This window comes from Theropithecus gelada, chromosome 6 (assembly GCF_003255815.1).
Source record: "Theropithecus gelada isolate Dixy chromosome 6, Tgel_1.0, whole genome shotgun sequence".
Classification (NCBI taxonomy): Eukaryota; Metazoa; Chordata; class Mammalia; order Primates; family Cercopithecidae; genus Theropithecus; species Theropithecus gelada.
Window position 1 is genome coordinate 164,688,640 of NC_037673.1, and position 20,971 is coordinate 164,709,610.

At 40.8% G+C, this 20,971-nt stretch overlaps 1 protein-coding gene across 1 annotated transcript in view; it reads left to right on the forward strand.

Moving 5' to 3' along the window:
- The window catches only part of RARS (arginyl-tRNA synthetase), a 35,564-nt gene extending 23,970 nt beyond the window's left edge, over nucleotides 1-11,594 (forward strand). The window contains exons 12-15 of the mRNA XM_025387202.1: nucleotides 2,187-2,292; nucleotides 8,749-8,921; nucleotides 9,822-10,069; nucleotides 11,379-11,594. Of these exons, the coding sequence (XP_025242987.1) occupies nucleotides 2,187-2,292; nucleotides 8,749-8,921; nucleotides 9,822-10,069; nucleotides 11,379-11,488 (637 nt within the window). The 3' untranslated portion in view covers nucleotides 11,489-11,594. The remainder of the gene's footprint in view (nucleotides 1-2,186; nucleotides 2,293-8,748; nucleotides 8,922-9,821; nucleotides 10,070-11,378) is intronic.
- Nucleotides 11,595-20,971: the final 9,377 nt, after the last annotated feature.

Below are 20,971 nucleotides of genomic sequence, written 5' to 3' on the forward strand. Positions count from 1 at the left end.
TTTTTTTGAGACGGAGTCTCGCTGTGTCGCCCAGGCTGGAGTGCAGTGGCGCGATCTCGGCTCACTGCAAGCTCCGCCTCCTGGGTTCACGCCATTCTCCCGCCTCAGCCTCCGAGTAGCTGGGACTACAGGCGCCCGCCACCTCGCCCGGCTAGTTTTTTGTATTTTTAGTAGAGACGGGGTTTCACCATGTTAGCCAGGATGGTCTCGATCTCCTGACCTCGTGATCCACCCGCCTCGGCCTCCCAAAGTGCTGGGATTACAGGCTTGAGCCACCGCGCCCGGCCGGTTTGTTAGTTTTTTTAATGCTTACAGATTCTGCTATTTTTAAATGACATTTTCTGTTTTAATTTTTTGAGTGACAAAAAAATTTTATTTCATCATCTTCCTGCTATTCCTTGTATATCTGTTTATTGAGTATGTGCTGTGCATGGTGGTGGTTGGATGCTGCACAATGTGTACACACAGATACACAGAACATGACCTCCTCTCTGAAGGAGGCTATCATCTAGAGCAGAACAGTTTCCTGTGGAGCTTGTGAAAATACACATGCAAGGCCTGCTGTGGGAGTTGCTGACTTATTAGGTCTAAAGTGGGTATTAGTCATCTGTGTTTTTTTTTAAAGCTCTCTTGGTATTCAGATATGCATCCCTCATTGTAGAGCCACTAGTCAGAACAGACCAACACAAAAAAATTCAAGGCAGGCACAGGTAGGGAGTAACTGAAAGGAACAGTAATTGCAAAGTTGAAACATTAAGGAAGATTTTCTTTAGCATTTTGAACTGGTCTTCATGATGAGTTTCATTTTATCAGAAATTTGAAAGTTGGACACTTGAGTGTATGGCATAAAGCTATGGAAATATATAGTGCATTTGTGGGATAATAAAGGAGTTTTAATTCTATATAAGCAGAATTTTACAGGGCAAGTAGATTCTTGCTTAGGCAAGCTCTGGAAATAAAACTTTAACAGAAAGTAGCACATTCATTTTGGTACTCTTTGTGTTAGAAAAGCATGCTTCATTGTTAATTTTTGAGGGATTTTTTAACCCCCCTCCCCCCAAAAAAAGGAAAATGATATTATATCCTTGGTGTTATGTAAACTTTTTTGTTTAATAGGTAAAATTCAGTTTTCTCAAAATGCTTTTTTAACAGCAGCTGCCCAGGGCAGTGCTTATTAGTCCTTTTGCCGTATCCATGGTGATTCTGATTGCAGTAGATCTGAACAGGACCCTAGCATCCTGGGGTTTTTTCTCTTTTTTCTTTTCTTTTCTTTTTTTTTTAAAGCAACTAGGCCAGGTGCAGTGTCTCCAGCCTGTAATCCCAACACTTTGAGAGGCTGAGGTGGGAGGATCACTTGAGACCAGGAGTTTGATAGGAGCCTGGGCAGCATAGCAAGAAGATACCATCTCTACAAAAAATAAAAATTAAAAAATTAACCTGGTGTGGTGACTCGCACCTATAGAATTAGCTACTTGGCAGGGTAAGGTAGAAGAATTACTTAATCCTAGGAGTTCAAGGTTACAGTGAGCTGTGGTCATATTACTTCACTCCAGCCTGGGTGACAGAGCAAGACCCTGTCTCTAAAAATAAATGAGTGAATGAAGCAAGCAAACAACTGGCTGCTCAAACATCTTTTTTAAACCTTGCCGGGCTATTCTGGTATGAATCAAGGCTTGGTTACCACTGAACAAGAGGAATTAGTATACAGAGAAATTCAAGTGAGATTTCATCAAAGAATTTCCTGACTTTCCCAGCAATTCTAGAAACATATATTTTGATTAGTAATTTTTCTAAAAAGGTGAAACATCTAAGCCAAACTTTGTATTCCAAGAAAGTGAACAAATGAACAAATACCTTCTTTCTCTGTTAGGAAATTTATTGAAGGTAAATATGTAGAGAGAGCTGTTGAGGGCTAGAGCATTGGATGCTTTGCGTTGAGGGCTAGAGATGAAAAGCACTTGAAAGCACAATGTTTCATTTAGTACTCTACTCGCTTGATGACTGGCATAAGGCATTGTTAACATTGGCATCAACCCTCTCTTAATAGTTCTCAGGGGCAACATATACCTTAGAGATTTGAAACATATGTTGAAGTTTGTGGTCAGGTCTCTCAAACCTTCATTTTCAAAGATTTCTAAGTTGAAAAGTCTGTTTCAAAATCTGATTGAGGGTTTTACATTTTTTAGGAAAAAGTTTAAAACACGTGCGGGTGAAACAGTGCGCCTCATGGACCTTATGGGAGAAGGACTAAAACGATCCATGGACAAGTTGAAGGAAAAAGAGAGAGACAAGGTAATCCCAAGCCTTATTGGCATAATGTGTATCAAGCATTGTGATTTTTCATTTTTGTTTTTGTTGAGAGAACTGAGGAGAATTATAAGGAGTCAGTCCCACCTAGGACAAGGCTTATATTGCTCTGACTTTATTGCACAGTAAGTTTATCTTGTGAATTGCTGAGCATTTATTTAGAAAATATAGTTCTTGGCAATTAAAAAAGACCTTGACGTTTTCCTCCTTTGTTAATGTAGCTTAGTATCTGTGCTGCTTAACAGCAATTCCCAGTGATGGGAGAATATTGCAGACTGAATGGGTTTGATTCTTCAGCTCACATCAGAGTCTACATGTGCCATGCTCCTTCTTTGGAGCATTTGTAGAGTGGTCATAGCAGTCAGTTCTTGTCACCCAAGGCCATTGATGAACCTTCAGAGCAGGCAACATGATGGCCTTTCATAGCTCCGTTAGAAAAGATTGTGGTTCAGTTTGTGTGGAATTTGGAGGAATGAAAAAGAAGAGTCAACAAGAACTTTTTTTTTTTTTTTTTTTTTTTTTTAATGTTTAGAACAGTAGAGAGGTCACGCATACCTGAGACTGGGTAATTTATAAAAGAGATTTAATTGGCTCTTGGTTCTTCTGGCTGTAGGAGCATGGCACCAACATCAGTTTGCTTCTGGGGAGGCCTCAGGGAACTTTTATTCATGGGGGAAGGTAAAGGGAAAGCAGGCACTTCACATGGCTAAAGCAGGAGCAAGAGAGAGAGGGTAGGGGGAGGAGGTACCACACACTTAAATGACCAGATCTCACAAGAACTCTATCACCAAGACAGCACCAAGCCATAAGGAATCTGCCCCCATGGTCCAGCTAAATCACTGGTCTAGGCACATCTGGCACAGTCAGATGAAAAGTGGAAAGTTAGGCCGGCGCAGTGGCTCACACCTGTAATCCCAGCACTTTGGAAAGCTGAGGCGGGTGGATCACGAGGTCAGGAGTTCAAGACCAGCCTGGCCAAGATGCTGAAACCCCGTGTCTACTAAATATACAAAAATCAGCTGGGTATGGTGGCACGTGCCTGTAATCCTAGCTACTTTGGAGGCTGAGGCAGGAGAATCGCTTAAACCTTAAAGAGGTTGCAGTGAGCCAAGATCAAGCCACTGCACTCCAGCCTGGGCGACAGAGCAAGACTTTGTCTCAAAAAGAAAAGTGAAAAATTTAGTCATCTAGCTGTTTGTTAGTCTGCCTGATGACAAAAATTGCTTTGACTCTTTTTAACCACCCCAGCTAGTATTTTTTTTAAGTTAATTTTAAATGTGTATGGTAAAATGCACAGCTTAATAAATTTTTACATATATATGCCTTAGAACACAAGATATATTTCCATCACCCCAGAAATTTTCCTATCACCATAAATCACTTTTGCTTATTCTGGAATTTCATATAAATGAAATCACATAGTATGTGCCCTTTTCCATGTGCATCAGTAGTTCGTATGTTTTCGGTTTTGTTTTGTTTTGTTTTTGAGACAGAGTCTCACTCTGTCACTCAGGCTGGAGTGCAGTGGCAAGATCATGACTCACCGCACCTTGACCTCCTGGGCTCAAGTGATCCTTCTATCTCAGCCTCCCGGGTAGCTAGGACTATAGGCACCCACTGCCATACCCGGCTAATTTTTGTATTTTTTGTAGAGATGGGGTTTTGCCATGTTGCCGAGGCTGGAACTCCTGGGCTCAAGCAATCCACCCACCTTGCCCTCCCAAAGTGCTAAGATTACAGGCATAAGCCACCACACCCAGCTGTAGTTCATTTGTTTTTATTGCTGAATGATATTCTGATATATGAAGGTGCCACATTTTGTTTATCCATTCTCCTATTGATGGACATTAGGATTATTTCCAGTTGTTGGCTGTTCTGAATACAAAGGTATTGTGAACATTGTTGTTCAAGCTCTTTTAGAGGTACATGTGCTTTTTCTTTTGGATATATATCTAGGAATGGCATTGCTGGGTTGTAGAGTTGTCTTATGCTTAACTTTATTAAAAATTGCCAAAGAGGGCCAGGTGCGGTTGCTCACGCCTGTAATCCCAGCACTTTGGGAGGCCGAGGCGGGCGGATCACGAGGTCAGGAGATCGAGACCATCCTGGCGAACATGGTGAAACCCCGTCTCTACTAAAAATACAAAAAAATTAGCCGGGCATGGTGGCGGGTACCTGTAGCCCCAGCTACTGGGGAGGCTGAGGCAGGAGAATGGCGTGAACCCGGGAGGCGGAGCTTGCAGTGAGCTGAGATCGCGCCACTGCACTCCAGCCTGGGCGACAGAGCGAGACTCTGTCTCAAAAAAAAAAAAAAAAAAAAATTGCCAAGGAGAAAGTGGTGACTGTTGTATACTCCCACTACTAACATATGAGAGTTTCATTGCACCATATGTTTACCAACATTGATGTATTAGTCAGTGTTCTCTAGAGGGACAGAATAGGATAGATATATATAAAGGGACGTTTATTAAGTATTACACAATAACAAGGTCCCACAATAGGCTGTCTGCAAGCTGAAGATCAAGGAGAGCCAGTCTGAGTCCCAAAACTGAAGAACTTGGAGTCAGATGTTTGAGGGCAGGAAGCATCCAGCACAGGAGAAAGATGTAGGCTGAGAGGCTAGGCTAGTCTCTTCTTTTCACGTTTTTCTCCCTGCTTTATATTCACTGGCAGCTGATTAGATGGTGCCCACCCAATTAAGGTTGGGTCTGCCTTTCCCAGCCCATGGACTGAAATGTTAATCTCCTTGGCAACACTCTCACAGACACACCTAGGATCAATACTTTGTACCCTTCAGTCCAATCAAGTTGACATATTAACCATCACAATTGGTTTAGTCAGTGTTTTTTATTTTAGCTTTTCTGGTGAGTGCATAGTGACTTACTGTGGTTAAAATTTTCATTCCTCTGATGAATAATGATATTGACGATACTGACTACCTTTCCTCCCTCCCTCCCTTCCTTCCTTGTTCTTTTCTTTTCTTTTCTTTTTTCTCTTTTCTTTTTTCTTTTCTTTCTTTTCTTTCTAGAGTCTCACTCTGTCACCCAGGCTGGAGTGCAGTGGCATGATCTTGGCTCCCTGCAACCTCCATCTCCCGGGTTCAAGCAATTCTGCTGCGTCAGCCTCCCGAGTAGCTGGGACTACAGGCACATGCCAACACACCAAGCTAATTTTTGTATCGTTTGTAGAGATGAGGTTTCGCCATGTTGGCCAGGCGAGTCTCAAACCCCTGGACTCAGCAATCTGCCTGCCTCAGGCTCTCAAAGTGCTGGGATTATAGGCATGAGCCACCGTGCCCAGCCTGACTGCCTTTTCTTAGGCTTATTGGTCATCTAGATAATCTTCTGTTGTGAAGAGTCTTAACTCTTTTGCCCATTTATCATTATTATTATTATTTTGCATTAGACAATCAGTACTTACATTTATCTATATATTTTTGCCCTTTCCTGCAGTTTTTTTGCTTACACCTGGGGTGGTTTTTCCACAATCTGAAGGTCTTTATTCTTTTACCACAAGTCTGCTGGGGCGACAGATTCTTTCAGAAGTTTTGTTTGTCCAAAAATGTCTTTATGTTGCCTTCAGTTTTGAACAATGTTTTTATTGGGTATAGAATTCTAATTTGGCAGCTGTTTTCTTTCAGCAATTTTAGAGATGATATTCCACAGAACTGGAGAGGACCAGTAGGGCGGGGGGAAGGAAATAAATAAAAATGATATTCCAGTGTCTTCCAGCTACCATAGTTTCCTTCGAAAATCAGTTGTAAGTTTCATTGTTTCTCCTTTGAAAGTATGCATCTTTTTCTCAGACTTTTTTTAGTGTTTTTCTTAAGCTTTATTTTTAGTATTTTGACTAAGAAATGCCTAAGTGTGGTTTAGGGAGTCATTTTTCTTTTTACCCTCTGGAGGGCTGCCGAACTTCCTAAATCTGTGAGTTGAGTTCTTTCATCAGGTTAGGAAGATTCTTGGCCATGTCTCTTCAAATATTACTACTTTTCGTCATTCTGTTATTTTTGGTACTCTAAGTACATATGTTAGAACTTTGTATCTCATGTGTTTCTTATGCTCTAATTCATTTTTTTCTCTTTGCTTTATTTTGGATATTTTCTGCTTCAGATATTATATTTTGGTATTCTATGTTTAAGGTATTTTTTGAAACTTTTCATCTTTTCTTCCAGTTTTCTTATTCTTTTCCTTTTAATTTTTTGAACATGTTAATCATAGTTTTCTTTAAACATTTTAAAACAGTTTAGACATAAAAAGCTTGCAACATAGTATGAAGAATTTTATATATTTCATTTAGTATCCCCAGATACTAATATCTTTCATAGCTATATAGTATGATTATCAAAATCAGGAAATTAACATTGATACAATACCATTAACTAATCTGCAGTCCTTACTCTGGTTTCACAGTGGGTCTCACTCATGTCCTTTTTCTAGCCTAAGATCCAGTCCAAGATAACATGTTATATTTAGTTATCATGTCTCCTTTATCTTTAATCTGGGCAGTTAGTTCCTTGGTCTGTCTTTGACTTTCATGACCTCGACACTTCTGAAGTCTGCTGGTCAGTTAGTTTTTTTGGAATATCACTTAGTTGGATTTGTCTGATATTGGCTCCTGTTCTGTTAAATTCTGTTTCCAGGTTATACAGTCTTATAAGTCTTATAAGTCGTACTCTGTTTCCAGGTTATACAGTCTTATAAGAATAGATGTAGAGTTCTTATCAGTTCATCATATCAGGAGGCACAATATTGATAAGCTTCATGATGAATAATAATAATTTTGATCTCTTTGGTAAGGTGATAGTGTCAGTTTTCTCCCCTGTAAAGTTAGTATTTTCCCCCTTTGTCATTAATAATTATTTTTTAAGTAGCTTCATCTTAAACAATTCCAGACTTTAAAGTTGCTATTATCTTTTTTCTTTTGTTTCTGTTTTCTTGATTCTCTCCTAGCCCTTTCTTTGTAGTCCCCCTCCTTAGTATTTAGTTATTTCATCTTGCTCTTGAGACCCCCAAGAGATAGGGGTCTCACTATGTTGTCCAGGCTGGTCTCAAACTCCTGGCCTCAAGTGATCCTTCCGCCTCAGCCTCCCAAGTAGCTGCATTACAGGCATGAGCAATTATACCTGGCTTATCTTGCTTTTTTAGAAAGCTTTGTTATTGGGTGCTGAGCATTATGAAGATAAAATTATAAAGATTCTGGCTGAGGTTATTTCCCTCCAAGACCATTAAGTTTCCTTCTAGCCGACAGACAGCATACCAGCTGATTATCTTGACCCTGTTTGTATTGGCCTTATGCTTCTTTAGGGCTGAACTATTTAAATTTTACCTTTATGACTTGGGTGAGGTCCTTACTCTTGAAATACGACCCTCTGGCCATATTTCAATGGCGTGTATGCTAATGCCCTTCCATTTTGCCGCTACAGAACTGCCTAGTGTCACACAGTTGCTAAAATCACTGCTCAGCTCTTTAATTACCACTTGCTCTTTCGTGATAGATTTTTTGGAGTCTTGCCTTGTGCATGCCAGCCATATGACATTTGAAAGAAATTTGTTCACAGAGTCTTTGACTCCTTTGTGGCTCCTTCTTTTTGGGGATTGTGTCCTTGCTTCTTTCGCAGCCCCATACTCTTAAACTCTTGTCTTCTCACCTTAGTAAGACCTCTTCTTTCTGCTTGGATTCTGTCCCCCTTGTCCATTATGTAGTGATCTGAAAAATGCCCTTAGGGAAAAAGCCAAGTGAGTATGGACTCATTCCCTATGTTTCGTTCTTCCAGGAACTGTGTTTTGTTCTTCCAAGAACTTCAGCTTTGCTTGTGTTGATGCTCTCTAGTGACTTCAAACAGTTGTTTCATATGCTCAACCCAGTTTTAAATAGATGCTTTGGGTAGAATGGTTAGTCTGCTGCAAGGTATTCTGTCATGGGCAGAAGCAAAAATCCTTAATTACTTACTTGTGGCCTAATAATGCTTCAGAATACTTGAGCAAATATTAGCAAAACAGTGAATGGGTTCTTTTATCTACTCTTAATACACCCTTGATTTCAATTAATGATTTAACCCTTTTTGTTTGTATTTTTCTGTTACTCTGTTTCCTATAACCTCACAATGTTCATAGTATGAAGTGGATATAAACTAATAATTGATGCTTCTGGTTTCGTATCTACTGAATACATTGGAAAAAGGTATTCATGCTGACATTTTATATTTTACGAATTCAGTTTCTCATAGAAACATTCTTCATTGTGCATAACGCGTTTTATATTTTCATTATTTTCTTTGTACATTGGCCCATGTCCTTCTGCCTCAGCGTCAGTGTTTATTAAAGTTCATTGGTAAAAGAATACTATTAGATGTTCCCTACCCTAGTCTTATGCCTATGAGACACCAGGGCAAAAGCAGCAGTCAGTAAGCTATGAAATACTGTTTTGTTTTCCCCAAAGGTCTTAACTGCAGAGGAATTGAATGCTGCTCAGACATCCATTGCCTATGGCTGTATCAAATATGCTGACCTTTCTCATAACCGGTTGAATGACTACATCTTCTCCTTTGACAAAATGCTAGATGACAGAGGAAATACAGCGGCTTACTTGTTGTATGCCTTCACTAGAATCAGGTAATTGTGGGTAGGCATTGTTGTATTTTGAATCAAATGAAAACATATTTAGTTACTCAAAAATATATTTTTTTTCTGAAATGAGACAGGGTCTTGGGCTCAAATGATCCTCCCACCTCAGCCTCCTGAGCTGGGATTAGTGACATACTGCCATTACACCTGACTTCTAAAGTGTGGTTTGTTTGTTTGCTTGCTTGTTTGTTTGTTTTTGAGACGGAGTCTCACTCTGTTGCCCAAGCTAGAGTGCAATGGCGCCATCTTGGCTCACTGCAACCTCCAACTCCCAGGTTCAAGTGATTCTCCTGCCTCAGCCTCCCCAGTAGAAGGTATTACAGGCACTCACCACCATGCCCAGCTAAATTTTGTATTGTTAGTAAAGACAGGGTTTCACCATGTTGGCCAGGCAGGTCTGGAACTCCGAACCTCAAGTAATTCACCCGCCTCGGCCTCCCGAAGTGCTGGGATTATGGGCATGAGCCATTGCGCTCAACCTGAAGTGTTTTTTTCGGGTTTATTTTTCTACCTACAAGCATCTTTGGAAATATGTCCTCTTTTAGTATTGCAAGTTATCCCAGAATCCCTAAACCTGGCCCTAACTGCACTTGCCGATACTCCCCTAGATGCTCTATGTTTAAATACCTAGGACGTGTCAACTGATCCCCTAAAAGAATTACATTTCCATTTTTAGTATTATGAAACACTTTAGATCAGGTTATTAGTTTTGCCTAATAGTATGCCATATAATAAAATACTTCATTTTATAGGAACCTCTTTTCAATTGGTGATAATTTCTGATTTACATGAATCACTTCTTAGTACATATTTTCAAGTGGAGAATGAGTGTGCCTAACAAAAGGGAATGGTGGTGGTTGCCTGATGTTTTTTTTTTTTTTTTTTAAGGTCTATTGCACGTCTGGCCAATATTGATGAAGAAATGCTCCAAAAAGCTGCTCGAGAAACCAAGATTCTTTTGGATCATGAGAAGGAATGGAAACTAGGCCGGTGCATTTTACGGTTCCCTGAGATTCTGCAAAAGATTTTGGATGACTTATTTCTCCACACTCTCTGTGATTATATATATGAGCTGGCAACTACTTTCACAGAGTTCTATGATAGCTGCTACTGTGTGGAGAAAGATAGACAGACTGGTGAGTGTCTTTTTTTTTTGTGAGAGACAGGGATCTAGCTCTCTCCCTTGGGCTGGAGTACAGTGGTGAAATAGCTCACTGAAGCCCCAAACTTCTGGCCTCAGGTGATTCTCCCACTTGAACCTCCCGAATGGCTGGACTTACACGTGTAAGCCACTGCACCCAGCTCCAGGTGTCTCATTTAGTAGCCATATTAGGGATGGGGTGCCATCAAAGCATTTGAATTGTGTGAGAGTGGTTTTCAGATTTATTTTATTCATGGAAACTTCCACTTTTTCCCTAACAGTTGCAGAGTGATCCATATCATATATAAAAGACAAAATGTGAAGTAGCACTTTAAACCAGAAATGGAACTCTGCCCACTTGGTCTGTTTTTCTACGATTAGGCACATGAGATGAAACCTTAGGACTCCAAAGAAAACAATTGGAAGATGACTGAGAGTAGGACATTTCCAACAAACACAGTGTGTTTGTGGCTTCCAGAAGGAATCTTTGGGTGTTTTTGATAATGGAAACTTCTTAGAAAACAATTGTTATCTTTCCTTACCTTAGGCTCTCTGCACTCTGTCATATTACATAGTTAATGAAGTAGCCCAAATTAATGTATTATAAGGCAAGTAGGCATTTGTTAAAGTCATTCCTAAGGACTGAAACTCTACTAGGGAAAAAAAATCAATATGATAATTAAGTTTATAGTTATTTCAGACCATGAGGCCTAGGAAAAATTTTTTTTTTTTTTTTTTTTTTTTTTTTTTTTGGAGACGGAGTCTCGCGCTATCACCCGGGCTGGAGTGCAGTGGCCGGATCTCAGCTCACTGCAAGCTCCGCCTCCCGGGTTTGCGCCATTCTCCTGCCTCAGCCTCCCGAGTAGCTGGGACTACAGGCGCCCGCCACCTCACCCGGCTAGTTTTTTGTATTTTTTAGTAGAGACGGGGTTTCACTGTGTTAGCCAAGATGGTCTCGATCTCCTGACCTCATGATCCGCCCGTCTCGGCCTCCCAAAGTGCTGGGATTACAGGCTTGAGCCACCGCGCCCGGCCAGGAAAAATTTTTAGAAGGTAAAATTTACTGTTCTCATCATTGCAGACCTTATCTCTCTTAAGAGTTAAAAACATATTTCTTAACAGAAATACCTTTATTTTTTAAATTGTCTGCATAGTTTAAGGTAAAGAAGATTCTAGTTAAAACCCAAAAACATCTGTGGGATGGGCTATGTGCACTTCTAACTAAAATTTCCAAGTAACATAGATTCTTTAATAATGATTTTCAAAAAGGAAAACAAGTTAATAACTTTTTTCTGTCTTTTCAGGAAAAATATTGAAGGTGAACATGTGGCGTATGCTGCTATGTGAAGCAGTAGCTGCTGTCATGGCCAAGGGGTTCGATATCCTGGGAATAAAACCTGTCCAAAGGATGTAATCCTTCGTAGGTTTGAATACTGTGTGTTTTTACCAAAGTGGCCATTGGCACTGTTTGCTTTTTTACAATCATGTGGACACAAGCATAAGTAAAGAAAATTTGTCAATTATGCAAAATGTGGTTCTTTATCTCTAACAGCTAGAATTCTAAAAAGAAAAAAATCACTTCTACAAATATGCTTATATCTTGCTGAGCATTAAACCAAAATGACTTAGTGGAGGCCACGAAAAACAGGATTTGTGCACCACAGTGAGAGTGTATTGACTTTGCAGGAATGTGTTTTATTAATTTTAATTAGATAAGAAATCCCATTTATTGACCCTAAAAAGGCCCCAAGAATTTATACCTCTTCATTGTCCCATTCATGTTTCATTTCATTGTTCTGTGAGAGGTACTTACCCTGTTTTACAAGTAACAAAACTTGAGACTGCGCAGAGATAAGTAACTTGCCCTGGATTGCTCAAGAACAAAATTAAGATTCACACCTGTGCACGTTAAAATCCCAAATTCAGGCTATTTCCATTTTAAGAAAAGATGACATTGGCAATATAACAGACTTGGGTTCGGGGGAAGGGGGCAAGGAAACGTAGATTGGAAATTTTCCCGAAGCTCAAGATTTAACTTTTAACACCTTATTGGCTAGATGCCAATCCCAGTCGCAAAGGAAGGTAGAAACCTAGAGTGAATGTCCAAGCTAAGAAGAGGATTGCCATGATTTCCTTAGACTAGTCACTATTCATCCCCTGGGCAGGGCATATTGTCTCATTTCATGAAATTGGAGTCGTCGTAGCAGCACAGAATACAGAGATCGGTAGTGGCAGCGAGACGTTTTGGGGTACAGCTCAGCACACTGATTATTGAGTCAGCAGTTAATGGAATCTGCCAACACAAAAATGAAATGAGATTCCATGTAAAGCCAACACAATAGAAAAATGAATGCTTAATGAGCATGAATTGTATCATACTATGCTATTTCTAAAAGTCTCCAAGCTTAGAGGAACCTTAGATAGGATCTTAATGAGTTATCATAATAGCTTCCGTTCACAAACAAACTGGTATGTGTAAGTCTAACATGTCCACATTAGATCGCTGCTCCCTCCAACAAACATGGGGAGGCTAAGCACTTTCCTCTCACTCTACTAACTGCAAAGACAGTTCACCTAGACTATTGAGCCCTTGGGTCAGAAGACTCAGGAGATTCTAGGAATTAAAACAGGATTCAGCCGGGCATGGTGGCTCCCACCTGTAATCCCAGCACTTTCAGAGGCCGAGGCGGGCAGATACCTGAGGTCGGGAGTTCAAGACCAGCCTGACCAACATGGGGAAACCCTGTCTCTACTAAAAATACAAAAAATAGCCATATGTAGTGGCAGGCACCTGTAATCTCAGCCACTCCGGAGGCTGAGGCAGGAGAATTGCTTGAACCTGGGAAGCGGAGGTTGCGGTGAGCCAAGGTCGCACCATTGCACTCCAGCCTGGGAGACACAGCAAGACTCCATCTCAAAAAAAAAAAAAAAAAAAAAGATTCAGTGAGCAGTGAGGTGGAGGAGAAAGTAATGAAAGACTAGAGGAGTATGTTAAATTAACCAAAGGTCATGATAAGTTCATATACTGGAACATCATCATCTCAGATACCTGAGGCCATAACTATCTTTAAAACACTGTCGGCCGGGCACGGTGGCTCACGCCTGTAATCCCAGCACTGTGGGAGGCCGAGGCGGGTGGATCACGAGGTCAGGAGATGGAGACCATCCTGGCGAACACGGTGAAACCCCGTCTCTACTAAAAATACAAAAAAAAAGAGCCGGGTGAGTTGGCGGGCGCCTGTAGTCCCAGCTTCTCAGGAGGCTGAGGCAGGAGAATGGCGTGAACCTGGGAGGCGGCAGAGCTTGCAGTGAGCCGAGATCGCACCACTGCATTCCAGCCTGGGTGACAGAACGAGACTCCATCTCAAAAAAAACAACAAAAAAAACACTGTCTTACCATAATTTATAGATATATAAATACCATTTGGTAATACAGATAATATCAGAAACCTTTCCTTAGTAGTAGAGTTCTGATTCTCCTGTTTTTGTTTATAGAGACGAGGTCTTCCTCTGCTTTTCAGGCTGGAGTGCAATGGTGCCATTGTAGTTCACTGTAACTGTTTTTGTTTGTTTTTTGTTTTTTGTTTTTTTGAGACAGAGTCTCACTCTGTCACCCAGGCTGGAGTGCAGTTGTGCAATCTCGGCTCACTGCAACCTCTGTCTCCCAGGTTCAAGCGATTCTTATGCCTCAACCTCTCAAGTAGCTGGGACTATAGTATGCGCCACCATACCCTGCTAATTTTTTTTATTTTTAGTAGAGACAGGGTTTCACCATGTTGGCCAGGCTAATCTCAAACTCCTGACCTCCGGGTGATCTGCCTGGCGCAGCCTCCCAAAGTGCTGGGATTACAGGTGTGAGCCACTGTGCCCAGCCATTCACTGTAATGTTGAACTAATGGGCTCAAGTGATCCTCCTGCCTCAGTCTCTGGTAGCTATGACTATGGTTGTGCTAATTAGCCTGTTTTTAATGTGCTAGCCTTTGGAAAAACAAAGCCAATTTGACTTCAGATAATCCTTAATCTCATTTAAGTCTATGGGCCTTTGTGACCCTCAAAGTTGCCTTCATTTGACCTCTAAAAGAAGTCAAAATAATTTTTTTGTTGGTTAATAGAAAAAACACGATTTTTGCCAGGCGCGGTGGCTCACATCTGTAATCCCAGCACTTTGGGAGGCTGAGGTGGGCGGATGACGAGGTCAAGAGATCAAGACCATCCTGGCCAACATGGTGAAACCCGTCTCTACTAAAAATACAAAAATTAGCTGGGCGTGGTGGTGCATGCCTGTAGTCCCAGCTACTCAGGAGGCTGAGTCAGGAGAATCGCTTGAACCCGGGAGGCGGAGGTTGCAGTGAGCCGAGATTGTGCCACTGCACTCCAGCCTAGGGGACAGAGCAAGACTCCGTCTCAAAAAAAAAAAAAAAGAAAAAGAAAAAACACGATTTTCAGGTGTTCATTCATTTATCCTAACAAATGGAATGATCTGTGACCTCAAGCTTATTTACTGCATTCTAGGAAATTACAATACTATATATCAATAGCTCTAAGAACTATAGATTGCAAGATACTATAGTTTTGCACTACTAAAAAATTTTGACAAACTTTTAAACTGATAGAACTTTCGTAAGTTAGAATTTTCATACTGAAAAGAGTCTTTTAGACTTTGTATCATGTATCACTATGTACAAACTTAGCAAAGGAAAATACAACTGAAGTAAATTGGTTAAAATACTCTTAAAACTTGAGTCCCACTCTTTGAGATACTTTTTGATGCAGTCATTAATATCTGTCTTTTCTAGACAATACCATCCTCTGTGCTACCAAAAACATTGATGATGCAGTGTTTTGATGTTCCACTGTAGTTCCCAGGATTATTTATCTGAGTCCTGATATTCATGTGAAGGCAGTGATGACTATGTCACAACCATCATCTGACTAATAATGACTGCGAGATGCATTGCAATTTCAGAAATGTTAAAATGTACATCCCCAAATTGATTAAACACAATAGTGTGAGGAATGAGGAAAATTAAGTTGGTTGGAAAACGTTTGACTTGGTATGGTCCAGTGTCTCTACATAAATATAAACTCTCCTCATTCCATTCTTTAATTTACAGGGACCTGTTTGCTAAACTAAGGTCTCTAGTCTCTACTAGGTCTCTACTCAGTGCTTTTCCAAACACAGGGCTGCCTGAAACCTTCCGTCATCCAAAGGTATGTGGTTTGCTGGAATTCAGTTACTCTTCCCAATGCCACCCCCCACTGAGAATTCCAGTGCCAGTCCTACCTTCCACTGGCACTACACAGGGCCAGTGGAATGACATTTAAAGTGCCAAAAGGGAGGAAAACTGTCAGTCAAGACCTCTATATTCAGCAAAGCTATTCTTCAGAAATGAAGATGGTATTAAGATGTTTCCCAATAAACAAAAAGTTTGTCACTAGAAGACCATCCTTACAAGAAATGCTAAATGTTGATATGTAAGGACCCTAGACTAACAAAACACACAACACCAGTAAAGGCAAGTACATAGTACAAAGTATATTTAAAAAGTGTAAAAGATTATAAAATCAAGTATGTAAAAGTATAAAAATCAACAGTAATGTCTTTTTTGTTTTTAACTTACTTAAAAGGCAGCTGCGGAGATGTGTATGGTGGCATATGCCCTGTAGTACCAGCTGTTTGGGAAACTGAGGTGGGAAGATGGCTTGAGTCTAGGAGTTTGAGGCTGTAGTGTGCTATGATCACCTCTGTGAATAACCACTGCACTACAGCCTGAGCAACACAATGAGACCTCATCTCTAAAAAATTAAAATTTTTAAAAATAAAAAGGACAATTGAAACTAAATCTGTATTGATGTACATACAGTGTATAAAGATGTAATTTATGACAAAAACTACAAAAGGGAATAGGAGACTGCTATATAGGAGTAAAGATTTTGTATACTACTGAAATTAAGTTGATATTAATCTGAACTTGATTGTTATAAATTAAGATGTTAATTGTAACCCCCAGGGCAGCCACCAAGAAAATAATTCCAAAATATATAGTAAGAGAAATGACAAGGTAATTAAAATATTATACTAAAATGAAAAATACCTATTTAACATGTTGAAAGCAGAAAGAAAATGATAAAGATTATGGTGGACATGAATGAGTTAGAGAATAGAAAAACAATAGAGAAAATGAATTAAACCAAAAGTTATTTTCTTAAGATCAGCAAAATTGACAAACCTTTATAGCTAGACTGAGAAGAAAAAGATAAGATTCAAATTATTAAAATCAGGCATGAGAGTAGAGAGGTTACTATTGACCTTACAAAATAAAAAGAATAGAGAATACAATTGTATGCTAAAAAAAATTAGACAATTTAAATGAACAAATTCCTAGAAACATACAAACTAAACTGTCTCAAAATCTGAATAGACCTATGTAGCAAAGAGATTGAATCAGTAGTCAAAAAATTTCCAACAAAGAAAAGCCAAGGACCAGATGGCTTTTCTGGTGAATTCTATCAAATCTTTAAAGAAGACTTAACACCAATCCTTCTCAAACTCTTCAAAAAAAGGAGGATTGCTTTTTAACTCATTCTATAAGGATATTACTACCCCAATATTCAAACCAAAAGCATCATAAAATAAGAAAACTTCAGATCAGTTATCACTCAGATACAAAAAACTCTCATTACTAGCAAACTGAATTCAGCAAAATACTAAAAGCACTATACACATGACCAAGTAGGATTTATCTGAGAAATGTAAAGGTGATTCAACATATGAAATAAAATCACAGGCTGGCACGCAGGTTCACGCCTGTAATCCCAGCACTCTGGCCAGCAGAGGCAGGTGAACTGATTGAAGTCAGGAGTTTGAGACCAGCCTGGCCAATGTGGTGAAATCCCATGTCTACAAAAAAATGCAAAAATTAGCTGGATGTGGTGGCATGCACCTGTACTCCCAGCTATTTGGGTGGCTGAGGCATGAGAATTGCTTGAACCTGGGAGGCAGAGGTTGCAGTGAGCTGAGCCTGGGCCGCTGTACTCCAGTCTGGGCAACAAAGCGAGACCCTGTCTCAAAAACAAAAGTTCACAGTAATACATCATACTAATAAACTGAAGAGTGAAATAAATACCCCACATGAGCATCTCAGTAGATTAGAAACAAAGTTGTCCACTCTTGCCACATCTATTCAAGATGCCTGTAGTCCCAGCTACTCTGGAGGCCAAGGTGGGAGGATCACTTGAGCCTGAGAGGCAAAGGTCACAGTGAAGTGTGATGATGCCACTGCACCCTAGCCTGGGTGACAAAGTGAGCATGCCCAACTAATTTTTGTATTTTTGTAGAGACAGGGTTTCACCACGTTGGCCAGGCTGGTCTTGAACTCCTGACCTCAAGGGATGCGCCCACCTCAGCCTCCCAAACTGCTGAGATTACAGGCGTGAACCACTGCACAGCACCTGGCCCACACTTACTCAAATAAAAATTTTTTTTTTTTTTTGGAGACGGAGTCTTGCTCCGTCGCCTGGGCTGGAGTGCAGTGGCTGGATCTCAGGTCACTGCAAGCTCTGCCTCCCAAGTTCACGCCATTCTCCTGCCTCAGCCTCCCGAGTAGCTGGGACTATAGGCGCCCGCCACCTTGCCCGGCTAGTTTTTTGTATTTTTTAGTAGAGACGGGGTTTCACCGTGTTAGCCAGGATGGTCTCGATCTGCTGACCTCGTGATCTGCCCGTCTCGGCCTCCCAAAGTGCTGGGAGTACAGGCTTGAGCCACCGCGCCCGGCCTCAAATAAATTTTAAAAGCAGATTTAAACTAGGGCATAAATGGTACAGAGAAGTTAATATGCATCTACAATTAATTTTATGCTAATTTTCTCATTTTTGACTTTGCTTCTTGGCCAATGTCAGCCCAAAATGGCCAGGATTAATATTCTAGAAAATTGGCTAAATAATATTCAGTCGATGGAGGTAATTATCTTAAGTGCAATGAGCCAGGCACAAATAGACAAATATCCCATGTTCTCACTTATATGTGGGAGCTAAAAAAAAATTTTTTTTTGAAACGGTCTAGTTCTGTTGCCCAGGCTGGAGTGCAGTGGCGTGATCATCACACCACATCACCTCCACCTCCCGGGCTCAAGTGATCCTCCCACCTCAGCCTCCTGAGTAGCTGGGGCTACAGGCATGTGCCACCATGCCTGGCTAATTTTTGTATTTTTTGGTAGAGATGGGGTTTTGCCGTGTTGCCCAGGCTGGTCTTGAACTCCCGGGCTCAAGTGATCACCTGCCTCAGCTCCCAAACTGCTGAGATTACAGCTGTGAGTCACCGTGCCTGGCTGGGAGCTAAAAAATTTGATCACATGGAGGTAGAGAGTGGAAAAACAGATAACAAGAGACTGGGAAGGGTGAATGGGGGCAGGAGGGAAGATGAAGAGTAGTGGGTTAAAAGGTACAAACATACAGGCCTGGCGAGGTGACTCACACCTGTAATCCCAGCACTTTGGGAGGCTGAGATGGGTGGATCACCTGAGGTCAGGAGTTCGAGACCAGCCTGGCCAACATGGTGAAACCCCATCTCTCCTGAAAATACAAAAACAAACAAACAAACAAACCCAGGCATGGTAGCATGTGCCTATAATCCCAGCTGCTCGTGAAGCGTGAGGCACAAGAATCGCTTGAACCTGGGAGGAGGAGGTTGCAGTGAACTCAGATCACGCCACTGCACTTCAGCCTGGGTGACAGAGGGAGACTCCGTCTCAAAAAAAAAAAAAAAAGAAAAAAAAAAAGAAAAAGGTACAAACATACAGTAAGATAGAAGGAACAAATTCAATGCTTGATAGCTGAGTAGGGTGACGATACTTAATAAAAATGTACTGTACTCTGGTGATGGATACTTTAAATACCCTGACTTGATCACTGCATTATACATGTAACAAAACTTCTCATGTACCCCATACATTTGTACACATCAAAAAAATACTTGGTTGCAATATAGAAATTTCACTGGTTAATGAGAGTACATGGGGTCATCTAAAGTAAAACAATTTTTTTTGCTTTGTTTTGTTGTTTGGCTTGCTTTGCATTTTCATACCAATTTAATTACATACATATACATGGTGTTTATAAAACATAAAATGTACTGGATTGAAGGGGAGCACAGTTAGACTCACTGTAATTTTTGTGGGGATTTTAGATTGTAGGAGTTTGATATTTGTAGAAATTTTTTTATATATTGAGTTGGGGTCTATGTTTTCCAGGTTGGTCTCGAACTCCTGAGCTCAAGTGATCCACCCACCTCAGCCTCCCAAAGTGCTAGGATTACAGGCATGAGCCACTGCGCCCAGCCCAAATCTCAGATTCTTACTCCATAAAATGAAGAATTACAGAGAATTTCTAAGGTGTCTTATGGAAAGAAGACCTTTGCAAAAGTAGTCCAGCTAAGCTTTTTGAGCATTTCCTGAATGGCAGCCACTAGTTCTACAGTGGGGAATGGAGTGAGAGTCTGAGCCACCAAGAGATGAAGTGTCCCCCAGCAGAGGTAATGGCCAAACAATAATGACATCCCAAATAAGGGATTTTAGCAACTCTCCAAGGCCCAGAGGCTAGAAAAAGGGAGAAGATTTTCTTTTTCTAATTAATGAACCAGCTATATTAGATATATTATTGGGAGTTGACTATGATTCTGAGTTTTAGTCATGTGTTAGGAAGGAGGTATTATATTTTGTCTTGATGAGTACATTTAAATATATACATGCTGAACAGTAAATTTCACCTGAGGTGTTTGTGTTGGGTACACTGATCCAGGTGTGCCAGCTGGCATTATGCAATAGACACCTAGGTAAAAACATTTACTGTTCCCCAATTATGGCACCCACATATCTCAGCTGCCTTTCAGCTAGGCAGGCCATGTGACTGACTTTGGCCAGTCATCAGCCAGGAGGCTGAGGTGGGAGAATTGCTTGAGCCTGGGATATCAAGGCTGCAATCCGTGGTGAGTAGATATGATTGTGTCAAAGTCTTGACTAAACATACAAAAAGGTTGTGAGTTATCTGCACTCTATTCTTCAGCGGTACAGTGGAGGCCCTCTTTTTTCTCATGTGGCAGCCACAAGATGATGGGGCCTGAGTTCTTTAGTGGCTGTGTGGTGCAAACCTCCTACTGACTCTCAGTGGACATAAAACATAAGAAATAAACATAGTTGTATTAATACATTGAGATTTTGGAGTTCTGTGTTACTGCATCATAGCCCAACTCCTCTTGAGCAAATGTAGCTGCACCTGTCACTGGGGTGGAGCTCAGATCCCTAGAGTCTGTCACCTTTGGAAGTGGACCATGGCTTAGAGAAAACAAGTTTCTTCATGCATGGATGCTTAAAGTATAATGAGAATGGGGATGGGGTTATAGAGCATTACCTCTGGTTTCACATCAATCATGGCTAGTTACTCCTTGGGCAGTTTGTTGGAATGGTTGTGTGAGAAAATAAGCAAAATTTCTCATGCATTTTTTAAATCTATGGGAATGATTCATGTACCCCATGTCTACTACTGAGGCCTAGTCACAGATGTAATTATTATCATTACTATGGGGCACATCTTATGGAATAACAAGTCAATTGTAAACAAAAGTATACCTGGTGCCAAGTGTGGTGGCTTGTGCCTAGAATTCCAGCAACTCAGGAGGCTGAGGCAGGAGGATGGCTTGAGGCCAGGAGCTGGAAACTAGCTTGGGCAACGTAATGAGGTTGCATCTCTACAAAAAGTAAAAAAAAAAAATTGTCAGGCACGATGGTTTATACCTATATAGAAAGAAACGTGGCTGGCCACTCTGGCTCACACCTGTAATCCTAGCACTTTAAGAGACTGAAACAGAAGGACTGCTTGAGTCCAGGAGTTTGAGGCAAGCCTG